This window comes from Bidens hawaiensis, unplaced genomic scaffold (assembly GCF_021521415.1).
Source record: "Bidens hawaiensis isolate Kalapana, Puna unplaced genomic scaffold, B.hawaiensis_p1.1 tig00002553_1, whole genome shotgun sequence".
Taxonomy (NCBI): domain Eukaryota; kingdom Viridiplantae; phylum Streptophyta; class Magnoliopsida; order Asterales; family Asteraceae; genus Bidens; species Bidens hawaiensis.
In genome coordinates, this window is record NW_027491139.1 from 1,458,653 (window position 1) to 1,471,457 (window position 12,805).

General features: G+C 35.7%; 1 protein-coding gene and 1 pseudogene across 2 annotated transcripts; one reads left to right on the plus strand and one right to left on the minus strand.

Annotated features, from left to right (window-relative positions):
* The first annotated feature begins 3,872 nt into the window (after positions 1-3,872).
* LOC143620354 (protein transport protein SEC23 F-like) lies at positions 3,873-8,745 on the plus strand. The gene is made up of 12 exons (XM_077092058.1): positions 3,873-4,667; positions 4,753-4,926; positions 5,021-5,182; positions 5,266-5,408; positions 5,503-5,578; positions 5,995-6,167; positions 6,252-6,333; positions 6,470-6,547; positions 6,616-6,777; positions 6,860-7,123; positions 7,203-7,307; positions 8,204-8,745. The coding sequence occupies exons 1-12, from the start codon at positions 3,873-3,875 to the stop codon at positions 8,345-8,347; spliced, it is 2,358 nt and encodes a 785-aa protein (XP_076948173.1). The 3' UTR covers positions 8,348-8,745.
* An 848-nt stretch (positions 8,746-9,593) lies between these two features.
* LOC143620175 (auxin-induced protein PCNT115-like) lies at positions 9,594-11,678 on the minus strand (annotated as a pseudogene). Its single transcript, XR_013151300.1, has 5 exons — positions 11,461-11,678; positions 11,157-11,366; positions 10,208-10,380; positions 10,017-10,119; positions 9,594-9,928 (listed from the first exon to the last, which is right to left on the minus strand). The product of XR_013151300.1 is annotated as an auxin-induced protein PCNT115-like (transcript).
* Positions 11,679-12,805: the final 1,127 nt, after the last annotated feature.

Sequence of the window (12,805 nt, forward strand, 5' to 3'; positions counted from 1 at the left end):
TATGGACTACTAAACAATTAAACTCCGAATGAATTTTCGGGTTTACCAAAATCCCTAAACGAGTAACCGGTAGCGGGAGCGAATTAGAACGATTTGGGTTGGGGCCTGTTGAATTTGGGTTCATGGATATGAGTAGTTTCGGGTTAAGGCTGATAAAAGGCCTAGAGTGGAAAACTTGTTTCGGGTTAATGATGAAACTTCTTGCTCAAACGATAAAACCGGTCTTTGAAGTATTGTTGGGGGCCAAAGCCATTGTTTAATGACAAGCCCGTGGAGTTGTTGAAACGGTGGATCATTCTTGATAGATAATTATAAAAGAAACTATGAAAATAGGAGGTTAAGGATACTTATATTCGTTTAGCATGACATTTGAGCATAACAATGAACCAACGAAGATAACGAAATGATAGCGACGGGATTTTGAACACGAATAAGTCTGCCCTGTCATGTGTTATGCTATTCAAGCTCAAACAGGTTAATTAGGGAATTGGTCTTTTAGTGATTCAGGATCATTAACAGCTTAAGGAATGGGTCCTTTAGTGGACAAACATCCGACCATTTATCAAGCCAAAAATCAGTCTCTCTGTACGGTTTCTGATTCATCATACCCACGACATCAATATTCTTCTCTTTATGATCTGCAACTGTTTCAAAAATGTTATTTTTCCCACGCAACCTATCTTTTCTACATCATAATCACTTTTTAAATATGAACACATTTTAAATTAATTTGTTAATAGGGTAAAGTTAAAATACAAAGGACAACAAAAATAAGAAGGGTGAGAAGGAATCTAGTCCATTGATTTTAGATTTGAATGGCTAAGATTAATTTAATAAATAAAAATTGATGAAAAGGACATGAAGGTAATAACCCATCTTTGTTGACTTTCTCTCCTCACATGCAAGGCACATGTCAATTCTCCCATCATTTTAAAATGTCTATAACCTTTTCATACGACATTATTTTTTTAAAAAAAATTCACCATAGTAATAAGCGTTTTTTTATCTTTAATATGAGTATCATATTGTTATATATAGAAAAAAAATTAATGGGTTTTTTAATTATGTTTTTTTTTGTTTATTGTGTCATTGTGTAACATGTTGTTTTCATTGTGTTTTACGTTTCAAGTCCTTGTGTTATACGTATTCACCATTGTGTCTTACGTTTTAGGTCATTGTGTTATACGTATTCACTATTGTGTCTTACGTTTTAGGTCATTGTGTTATACGTATTCACTATTGTGTTTTACGTTTCAAGTTATTGTGTAACATGTATTAAACATTGTGTTTTATGTATTAGATAAAAAGACACAATGGTGTGCGAAAAGACACAATGACGAAAAATGACACAATGACGAAAAAAGACACAATGATAAGCGAAAATACACAATGGTGTGCGAAAAGACACAATGACGAAAAAAGACACAATGATAAGCGAAAAGACACAATGACGAAAAAAGACACAATGGTGTGCGAAAAGACACAATGACGAAAAAAGACACAATGATAAACAAAAAGACACAATGGTGTGCGAAAAGACACAATGACGTGATTTTTGTTTTAAATTTTATATAACAAAAATCATACTCATATTAAAGATAAAAAAACGCTTGTTATTATAATGATATTTTTTTTTAAAAAAATATCATACAAAAAAGTTATAAACGTTCTAAAATGTTGGGGGTATTAAAATGTGTCTTGCATGTGGAGAGAGAAAATGTGTACAATTACCCATAAACCCTTTTTCTTTTGGTCCCCACTTGACACATCTCAATTATTTATGGCTTCTCACACTTCTCATTTTTGTTATCATTTGTAGAATAATTTGACCCTTTGTTAATAATAGAGTAGTTAAATTATTTAGTAATCAAATATATTCACTTTAGTTAAGAAATAACTTATATAATTAATTATAATTAATTACTAACGGCTATTTTTATTTTTTATCTTGTTATTATGTATTTTATTTATATATGTATTTATTAAAGTTATTTATAACTGTATTTATTAAATTATTACTTATTATTATTATTATTATTATTATTATTTATTATTGGGTATGTATTTAATAGGTAACATTAAAAAAGGAAAAGAAAAAAAAATAACGGTGTGAATTGAGCATGAACCCACTAACATTTGCATTTACTCGTTCTTCCTCACGTGCATCACCCCTCCATTGCAGCATGCCTGACGTGCAACAATCGTGTCATCACGTGCAGGGCATTTAACGCGTTGTGGGAGCCGGGTTTTCTAATTGAATTATTAAGAGGCGACCAAATAATCAATAAGTTAAAACACCCGGCTAATGACCATACCAATGAAAAGTGCATCATCGACGTAGAATAAATGCAAGAGAATCGACATGTTTGGTGAGTGTTCCTTGTAAAATACCCATATCGCAAGCTTTCTAAGATACCACGGGTAATATCTCCATTGTGAGAATAAACAATAAAACGGTGAAAGTGAGTCCCACTTTCTCACCCCTTTGAATTTTAAACTCTTCTATTTATGCCCATTGATGACAATAAAGCTTTGGCAGATGACACGCATCCTTGACTCCGCATATGCCATCCAGTCGAGAAGCCCATTTGTTCTATGTTTAGAGTTTAAGAACCCCTAACTTACCGAGCCAAAAGCTTTTTTGAAACATGCCTTGAATAACGCCGTTTTTTTCTTTATTTCTTTAAAGCCCAAAGTACGTCTTGTAAATAATCATCAGACCTCCATGACGTTCCTACCCTTAGCGAATGCCAATTGGGTCTCACTTACAACCAAGACGTTTTAGCTCGTTTACAAGAATCTTTGTTGATTACTTTATATAAACCACCAGTAAAGTTAATTGTCATGAAATCAACCATAACTAACATGTCTTTCATACATCACACAAAATTCTTTTGAACATATTTACATGCCCATGCTCATCTTAACCAATTCTTTTTCACATAATCACATGACCATGAAAACTACCAACAATGTTATATACCTAATTTATCTTCACTATCTGTTAAATACCACATCACACAAAACTAATTTCACTTTGTGTGATTCTAACTTCAACTTTAGTTTACATGAAAATTATTTACACAAATACACAAAAGAAAAATTATATATTTTCGTGATTTCATTTTCATCACCTTATAACACAACGATCCTCATCCCAAGTAGTAAGATTTCGTATGAGAGTACAACGTAGATGATTGAGCCAGTTCAGTAATCCAAATTAGAGGTGGGCAAATAAACCGGTTAACCGAACCGACCTGAAAATCAAACCGAATCCGAACTGGTTTGAAACCGATTATGTAGAAACCAGTTTGGAACCGATTGAAACCGTCGGTTTGGAAACGGTTTGAAATTTTCTCCATCAAAACCGGTTAACCGAACCGAAACGACCAATACCGGTCATAACCCTAACCAAAACCGATCATAACCTGGTCAAGAAACCGGATTCAACCCAACCGAAACCAATCATAAACCAGTTTTGACTTTTATTGACCAAACCGAACCGGTTTCAACTCAAACCGGTTTTGAGTTATAAACCGGTTTGTTCACCTCTAATCCATATAACCGTTTAAAAAAACAAAAACGAAACCTTAAAAAAAACAAAACTCTCGTTTTTTATTTCTTTTTAACGAGCAACTTAGTAACGCCGGATAATTCGTACGCGGTCCCGTTAGCTAAAACAAAACTCTCCTAAGAAATGAAAGTAAAAGATTACCAAAAATGCCGAATAAAAAATACTACTAACCCAAAACCAACAATCCAACTGTTTCATCTAACCTTTGTGGCACGCACATAATAACATCATCATCATCATCTCCGATCCAATCCAGGCCATCATTTTGACTCCATTTCTTCCGTCCAATTCAACCATCATGTCGACGGAGATGGCCTTGACGGACCAAGAAGGCATCGACGGCGTCCGCATGACCTGGACCGCCTGGCCTCGTACCAAAGTCGAAGCCAGCAAATGCGTCATCCCATTCGCCGCTTCCATCTCTCCGATCCGACCCCACCCCCACATTCCGACCAACCCTTACGCACCCCTCCGCTGCAAGACCTGCTCGTCCGTTCTCAACCCATTCTGCCGGGTCGATTTCCAAGCCTTAATCTGGATCTGCCCGTTTTGCTTCCAACGCAACCACTTTCCACATCACTTTTCCGGCATATCAGAAACCAACGTTCCCGCTGAGCTGTATCCGCAATACACAACAATCGAATACAGTTTCCCCAATTCGGGTCCTGTTGACCCGAACCCCAACCCGAGTGTTTATCTGTTTGTGCTTGATACGTGTATGATTGAGGAGGAGTTGGGGTTTGCTAGATCGGCGTTACAACAGGCGCTTGAGTTCTTACCGGAGAATGCGATAGTCGGGTTTGTGTCGTTTGGGACCCAGGTGCAGGTGCATGAGTTGGGGTATTCCGATATGTCGAAGGTTTACGTCTTTCGCGGGTCCAAGGAGATGAGTAAAGATCAGGTTTTGGATCAGTTGGGGTTGGGTAGTGGTGTTGGTGTTGGTGTTGGTGTTGGTGTTGGTGCTGGACGGAGACCCGGTGGCCCGGGTCAAGGGTTTCAGAAAGGGGCCGTGCAGGGTGGACCCGGTGGGTTGAATCCCGGGGCTTCGAGGTTTTTCTTGCCCGCTTCCGAAGGCGCTTACATTATTCATTCGGTGAGTTAATGGTTTTTAACTTTTTATTATCCGTAATTGAACTGTATTGTTGTGATAGGTTATTAATTGTGGTTTAAAAATTCAGCTTTTAGAGGAATTAGGCAGGGATCAATGGCCAGTTGCGCCCGGTAACAGATCTTTAAGGTGCACTGGCGTTGCGTTGAGTGTTGCAGCGGGTTTGTTAGGGGTTTGTATGGCTGGTACTGGTGCTAGAATTGTGGCATTGGTTGGTGGTCCATGCACTGAAGGCCCTGGCTCGGTAAGCTCTATGAATATAATGTTAGTCTTTGTGTTAAATAGGTTGATGATAATTATGAGTATAAATCTGTGTTGGTTTTTGTTTTTGTTTTCAGATTGTGTCAAAAGATCTATCGGATCCGGTGCGTTCGCATAAAGATTTGGATAAGGATGCAGCACCTTATTTTAGGAAGGCGGTTCAGTTTTACGAAGAACTTTCAAATCAAATGGTCAGCCAAGGTCATGTGTTGGACCTTTTTGCTTCTGCGCTTGACCAGGTTCATAACTCATTACTAGATTCTGATCATCTTTTTTAGTAATGTTGTTATAGTTTGTTAATTTAGTGTCGTGTGTGTTATAGGTTGGGGTTGCAGAGATGAAAGTTGTAATTGAAAAAACTGGTGGGCTTGTTGTTTTGGCTGAAAGTTTTGGGCATTCGGTTTTTAAGGATTCGTTTAGAAGGGTCTTTGAAAAGGGGGAAGAATCTCTTGGTCTCGCTCACAAGTGAGTATTAGTTTTATGTTTAAAAATCTGGACTTTACATATTTTAATAAAGTAATTGTATTTTATAAAAATGTTCACTGCCTTATACTTTCAGTGGCATGCTTGAGATCAATTGTTCAAAGGATATTAAGATTCAAGGGATCATTGGACCTTGCGCGTCCTTGGAAAAGGTCAATTTACTGAACCTTATCTTAAGTTTAACATTATTAACTATCTGCAGACGGGTTGGGTAACGGGTCAAACCAGATTTTGAGTCAAAATGCTTTACAAGTTGCAAGATTTCAGGTTGGGTTGACCTGATACCCTTTTGCCCAAGAGTTTTATAAAAATTGATTGTGTCAAATATAATTGTAAAAATTGTACTTTTTTCAACTATATTATAGTTTTGTGTATTAAAAACATACACTGGTGACTTTCTACCTGTTTTTAAGCTAGTGCTTGATCCATTAGAGATCAAACATAACCTGGATTGGTTCATTTGTAAGTAACGGGCCCAATCTGCGATCGCAATCATCTGCCTGCCTGCCTGCCCGGATGCAAATAATATGTTTAAGTTAATTTTTTGTTTCTTTTGATTGGTTAACAGAAGGGACCTTCTGTTGCGGGCACAGTGATCGGGCAGGGAAATACTACAGCTTGGAAGTTATGTGGACTAGACAAAAACACGTGTTTGACTGTTTTCTTTGACATATCATCAAGTGACAAGTCAGATGCTTCAGGAAATGTAAATCCACACTTGTTTATACAGACTGTTACAAGGTAATAAATATTATAAATTATATATCTTTTTTCATTTCTTTATTTTGTTTGATTAATATTTATTAAATATCACAATCGAGACAGTTACCTGAGTGCTGATGGAGAATCAAAGATGCGAGTTACCACCCTTACTAGAAGATGGTTAGAAACTTCTGTTCTATCAGAGGTAAAATAATAAACGTTTGCGATAATTATGTTTAAGTTTGGTTTCAGGGGTAGTTTTGTCATTTAATATTATTATCGCAAACGTTTATCGCAAACATAATTATCGCAAACATGTCATTTAATATTATTATTGACAGGAACTAATACAAGGTTTTGACCAAGAGACTGCTGCTGTTATAATGGCTAGATTAACTTCTTATAAAATGGAAATGGAGGTACTTAAATACAATATTACCATTTTTTTCATTTTATATTATTTTTAATGTACTTACAATAATTACAGGAATCATTTGATGCCACAAGGTGGCTAGATAGAACCCTTATTCGGCTCTGTTCTAAATTCGGTGACTACCGTAAAGACGACCCGTCTTCGTTTGCATTGAATCCTAGTTTTTCGTTGTTCCCTCAGTTTATGTTCAATCTCAGAAGATCACAATTTGTTCAGGTAAATATTAATTAAATGCATACGTCTAATAATTCAAGTTCTCATTCTATACTTTTAATATTTATTTATTATTTTATGGTAGGTGTTTAATAATAGTCCAGATGAGACTGCTTATTTCCGCATGATGCTTAATCGTGAGAGTATAACAAATGCACTTGTTATGATTCAACCGTCATTAATGTCATATTCGTTTAATTCATCACCTACACCTGCATTGCTTGATGTGGCATCAATTTCAGCTGATAGAATCCTTTTATTAGATGCTTATTTTAGTGTAGTTATTTTTCATGGTATGACAATTGCACAATGGAGGAATATGGGATACCAGAATCAACCAGAACACCAGGTATGTTTTTATCCATTCCACTTATTATTTTATTAGATTGTTATTTTTATTTATGATTTTGTTTTCATTTTTTTTTCAGGCATTTGCTCAGTTATTGCAAACACCACATGATGATGCTGAATTGATTATACGTGATCGGTTTCCGGTTCCAAGATTGGTGGTGTGTGATCAACATGGTTCTCAGGTCATCACTAATCTCATTTGTATTAAAATATATTTCAAAATATGTTGATTTTGAGATGAGCTAAAATTATTTTGAATGATATAACGAATATATTGTATATCAAAATAAATCATCTCATGTTTCTAATAAAACAATTAAGGAGGTTGTTTTAGCGTATCCGAATGGTCTTGTTTTCACATAAAAAAAATCATGTATTAAGTATGATTAAGGACTATCATTGAAAGTAAGCTGTCCCAATTGTTAAGAAAACAATTTAGGCTTGGGTTTTAGAATTTAATAATTTGTAGGCCTGTAATCGAACTGAAAGTTCTGTGGGAAGTTCGTTTATGTTAAACGAACATAAACACAAATTTTATTGTTCATTTAGTTAAATGAACGAACGTAAACACAGGTGTCATTCTTCATATATGTTTGCAAACATACGCTCATTTAAATTCGTTTTTATTTGTTCATTTATGTTTGTTTAAGTTCCTTTGTTACGTTTGTTTATATAATTCTTTTAAGTTTTTAGGCTCATCACAGTTTAGTCTAGTTTTAATAATGTTTTGCACAACACAAAGTTGTTCCCATTTACTTTTAATTGTTTATAGCTCAGTTATGTTCATTCATCTATGTTTGGTTATGATTGTTTGTTTACTTTCTTGAACCTGTCGTTTAAGCTGTTAATGAATGGACATAAACATTTTCAATTTCTTAACAAACAAACTAGAAAACTCTGTCCGTGCTCGATCGTTTGTTCAGTTAAGTAAACGAACGAACGAACACGAACATGCTCCATTCGGGGCCTACCGTTTGCATTAAAATATCTCGAATAATTAAAGTTGACCGTTTAAATATTTAAGGTATAATATTTTACATTGTTGCTAATTTTGGATTCGGATCATATGTTGTATCAGGCTCGTTTCCTGTTGGCCAAGTTAAACCCTTCAGCAACATACAACAATGAAGGGTCACCTGGAATGGATGTTATTTTCACTGATGATGTCAACCTTCAAGTATTCTTTGAGCATCTACAGAAGCTCGCGGTTCAGTCTTCTTGAAGCTTGATTAAAATTTTAAAACGTTATAGGTAATCTTTGAAGCCAAACGAAACAAGTCTTTTTATACACCCACCCCCTTTTTTTATGTGATTCTTTAAGATGTTGCAGGATGTGAATGTGATTTGTTATCTTGAAAAGAATAAGGAGCATATGGGGTTGTGTTTAATTTTAAAATTTTAAACTTTTTAACTGTTGAGAAGAGAGATCAGGCAGCAAGTTAGGTGTTTGTTTTACATTTTACATGCTTCGTTTGACGGTTTTGTAAGTTACCTAGGGTTTCTGTTTATTGTGAAATGACTTTCTGAGGTTATCCGATGAGTTCGTGCACCCCTTCCAGAAGCTGGAAAGTGCTAGAAAACTCGGGGCTTTGCTTGTTTTGATGCGTCAAATGTACACTTGAATCTTTGTTTTCACATTGCACCTTGAATGCATTTTTCTTTTGTTTTGAAGTTGTTGCACCTGTTCATGTGTTTCCGTGTGCACCGTGTGAATGTATGATGTCTGTTGTACATTTCCAGATTTCAGATGTTTTTTATAGGTCGAAATCATAACTCGTTCCTGCATATGACAATTGAGCAAAGAAAGTTAAACATTAAAACTTTTTACCTGTTATTTTTCTTTAATACTTAGTAGTAAAGGTAAAATGGACGTTTCAAGGACCAAACATGTTATATGCGGACAAACATCTGGACTAAAGGTGTAATTTTAGTACTTGGTGATCAAAGCCATGACGGAATATTCGGACAAAATAATTGTAAAATGATAGATTTGTGGTGAACATGGAAGCGGAAACTAGCGTAGTAAAAGAATGTAGTCGGCATGGCATGGGTTGGCACCTTAAGCTAGACTTGTAGGGAGAGTGGTTCTTGAACTCTGGTGCAGCGATTTAGATGTATATCGTCGAATGTGTCATCTAATGAAAACCATATCGCAGTTAAAAGATTAGTTTGATTCACCTTTAGAAGAAAAAATCCCTGGTATTATAATTTCTTTCACATCTCTACACAAGTACCACTCTAGATGATTTATTGGAGTAGTTTAGGACTAGGAGTTAAGATAGATGAGTGTGTGTAGCCGTTCCAAAAAAAAAAAGGTTAAACAACATGCGAAAAGGTAAGATAAACCCGCAAACTGTCTTCATCAATAGGAATTGAAGTTCCATCTCTAGCAAATTAAAGATAACATTGTTCATCATAACAAAACACGAAAACAACATTATCACGCATTAATATTAACCCCCATGAGATTACTCTGACTTCCACGAGGACAAAGGTGGAGAATCCGCGTTCTTGTAACAATGAGCCAGAAGCTGTTCAGGCATTCTAGGACCCTTGAACGAAGCCATGGATTCAAGCTCGGCCATGTCTTGAGCCGTGAGCTTAACTGAAAGGGCTCCAAGGTTCTGGCTGAAGTTTTCGATCTGGTTGTACCAGGGATTGGGCATACATCATCCCCTTGGTGTAGAACCCAAGCCAGTGCCACTTGAGCCAGGGTGCAACCCTTTCTTTCAGCCATTTTATTAACTCGCTCAAATACGCGTTTGTTGTGATCAAAGTTCTCTCCTTGTAGCCTCGGTAGAACCTAAGAAAGACGCAACAGAAATTTTTTAAAATTCAAAACCAATTCTATTATGAATGTTATTAAATCGCAATATGATATAAGCACAAACCTTTCTATAGTCATCATCTGCCAAATTGTCCATCACCTTTGGACCGGATGCGAAGAACCCGCTACCTAGCGGAGCGAAGGGAACGATTCCAATTCCTAGCTCTCTGTAAACGATGCATATTTTATTAGCATTACAATAGCTTCTTGTTTTCTAATTACTTTATTAACTCAATGGAGCTTATTATGGGTTACCTGCAAGTAGGAATAACATCTTCGTCAACATCTCTAGTCCACAAAGACCATTCCAGCTGTACGGCCGTGATCGGATGAACGGCATGTGCTCTTCTAATGGTTGCTGGACTAGCCTCAGATAAACCAATGTATTTTATTATACCTTCTTCTACGAGTTTCTTTAGCTCTCCCATCTATCAGAAACATCATTTTGAATAAATGTCACCTCAAGAGCATACATGCTTGTTAAAATGGTATTTATTTTGTTATGATGTGTATCCAAATATTTTCTATACAGGTTTGGGTTTTTAGTCTAAACAGGTTCGGGTCATTTCCAGCCAAACCCGCAAACACGTTTAGCTAATAGGGTCTTTTTCGGGTTGACCTGGCGGGTTCATGGAACCGACCCATTTATAATTTATACTGTTAAAATATGCTTTGTGTTTTAACTTAAAAATCTACCAGTTGGATATTTTTATGCCAAAATTTAAACATAAAAGTAAATACAATGTCTATATTGTGTAACATAAAAAAAATAGGAGGGAAAAAAAACTAAAATGTCCATTTGACTTCTTAAAGGTAACATTTTGCCCATTTGAAATGTGTTTTCCCAAACCATCCACACACAAATCAGACGATCAACTCGGATTACAATCATCACCCGATTGGATTTTAATCCAACCGTAAAAATGCCACATGTTTGGAAAATCCAGACGAAACATCTGGGTTTTTTGACACATGGTATTTTCTTTTTGGATTAAAGTCTAGTCAGGTGACGATTATAATCCGGGCTGATTGATTAGTTTTTGGTGGACATTCTCGAGAGGTGACCAATCAAATGAACAAATGTGACTTTATTAAAGTCAAATCGACATTTTTGGGAATTTTCCCTAAAAATAAAATATTTAATATGTGGAACAAGATAAAACTTGCAACACAAAAGAGAAGAGAAGTGAAGTGAAACACGGACCGTGACTTCGATGGGGACTTTCGGATCAATCTGATGGGCATAGTAGAGATCAATGTAATCAACACCAAGCCGCTTCAAGCTCGCTTCACACGAAGCCCTCACGAACTCCGGTTCCCCATGGATTTGCACGTCACCAAAACCATCCTTCCCAAACCGAAGCTCGAATTTCGTAGCTACTTGAACTTTCTCTCGCGGTATTCCCTTCAATGCCTACAAATACCAACCCGATAATTAAGTTAAATTCATAATAACCTGATAACATAACATAACATAACATTACAAGTTACAACATCAATTAATTGACCTTCCCGATAAGGATTTCGTTAGTGTAAGGTCCATAGACATCGGATGTATCAAGGTGAGTGACACCGGAGTTAATGGCGTGGTGGATGAGTTTGATCATATTTGCTTCGGGTTTTTCGGGTCCGTATGCATAAGACATGCCCATGCATCCTGACCCGAGAGCGGACACCTCGAGTCCCTGTGATCCCAGCTTAATCCGCTTCACATGTGACATGTTTGCTTTGTGTTTAGACAAATATATAGTTTTGATGCAAGTGATCAAAGTTAGATGTTGAGAGTTTGAAGATTTTATAGGACAAATTATTAATTATATATCCAATTTAATGCAAAGATAACATAGGACAAACGACGTCGTTGATAATTGTGATCATGCAAAAGTGGCAGCCAAGTGGAAGCAACGAATTCTACACTACTAGCGGTTGAAGGAAGACCGAGGTCACGTGTGTAGCACAACCTGAGTCAAATTGTTTTTATGCTATTTTTAACTTTTGATATTGTTTATATATTTTCAGCCATTTGTATATATGATAAATAAGAGTATAAGTGAAATAAAAATAATATAAATAAATAATAGTAAGTTAATTAAACTATATATATTGTATATGAAGTCATTGCACTTAAATCGCGATTTGCAAATCGCGATGTATTTTATAAATATCTATAGCTTTGTGTAGTGGTTTAACTGAAATGTGTTAATGTGAGTGATGACATAAGCATGTGGCTTTTTTTCCATAAAAAACGGGTTTAACTAATTCACTCTTTAACTATCGCATAATCGTTTAACTAATTATTATTAAAAAGACAAAAAAAATGTGGTTGGGCAAATGGGGCGAACCACACCTCGAAATACCCAGTAAGGCGTTAAGGGGGTAATGCTTCCGCATATCCCCCCCCCCGTCGTGTTGCGTTTCAGTGCTTAACGGTGACATGGCGGTGGCGCCGGTGGGGTTAACACCCCAACTCGTAGTCTATGAGTAAAAGAATCGCAATTTTAAATTAAACTTAAATTAAAGAATAAGTATGGGTATATAAAGACAAATTATAATTAAACTAAATTAAAATACAAGTAGCGCAATTAAATATAAAGTAATAGGATATAACCCGTTTAATATACCGGTGGTTAAAAAAATAGTACAAAAAAGCTAAATTTAATAATACATGTAATAACATAATTTATAGATTATAAGATATAAATAATAATAAATAAAATTTTATAATTCATAATAAATATTTAAAAACCTTATGTAATACAATATTTAAAGTTACATTTGTAAATTTATTAGTTTCATCCTAGTTGGCTACTCTTGTTGAGTTACATGTGAAAAAATGGTTTTGTTTTATAGTTA

Bases quoted from the DNA above. Each gene is read 5' to 3' on its own strand.
- LOC143620354 (XM_077092058.1), top strand. From the start codon at position 3,873: ATGTCGACGGAGATGGCCTTGACGGACCAAGAAGGCATCGACGGCGTC. The intron at 6,548-6,615 runs GTACTTAAATAC...CAATAATTACAG, and splicing joins CTTATAAAATGGAAATGGAG to GAATCATTTGATGCCACAAG. The intron at 7,308-8,203 runs GTCATCACTAAT...ATGTTGTATCAG, and splicing joins GTGATCAACATGGTTCTCAG to GCTCGTTTCCTGTTGGCCAA.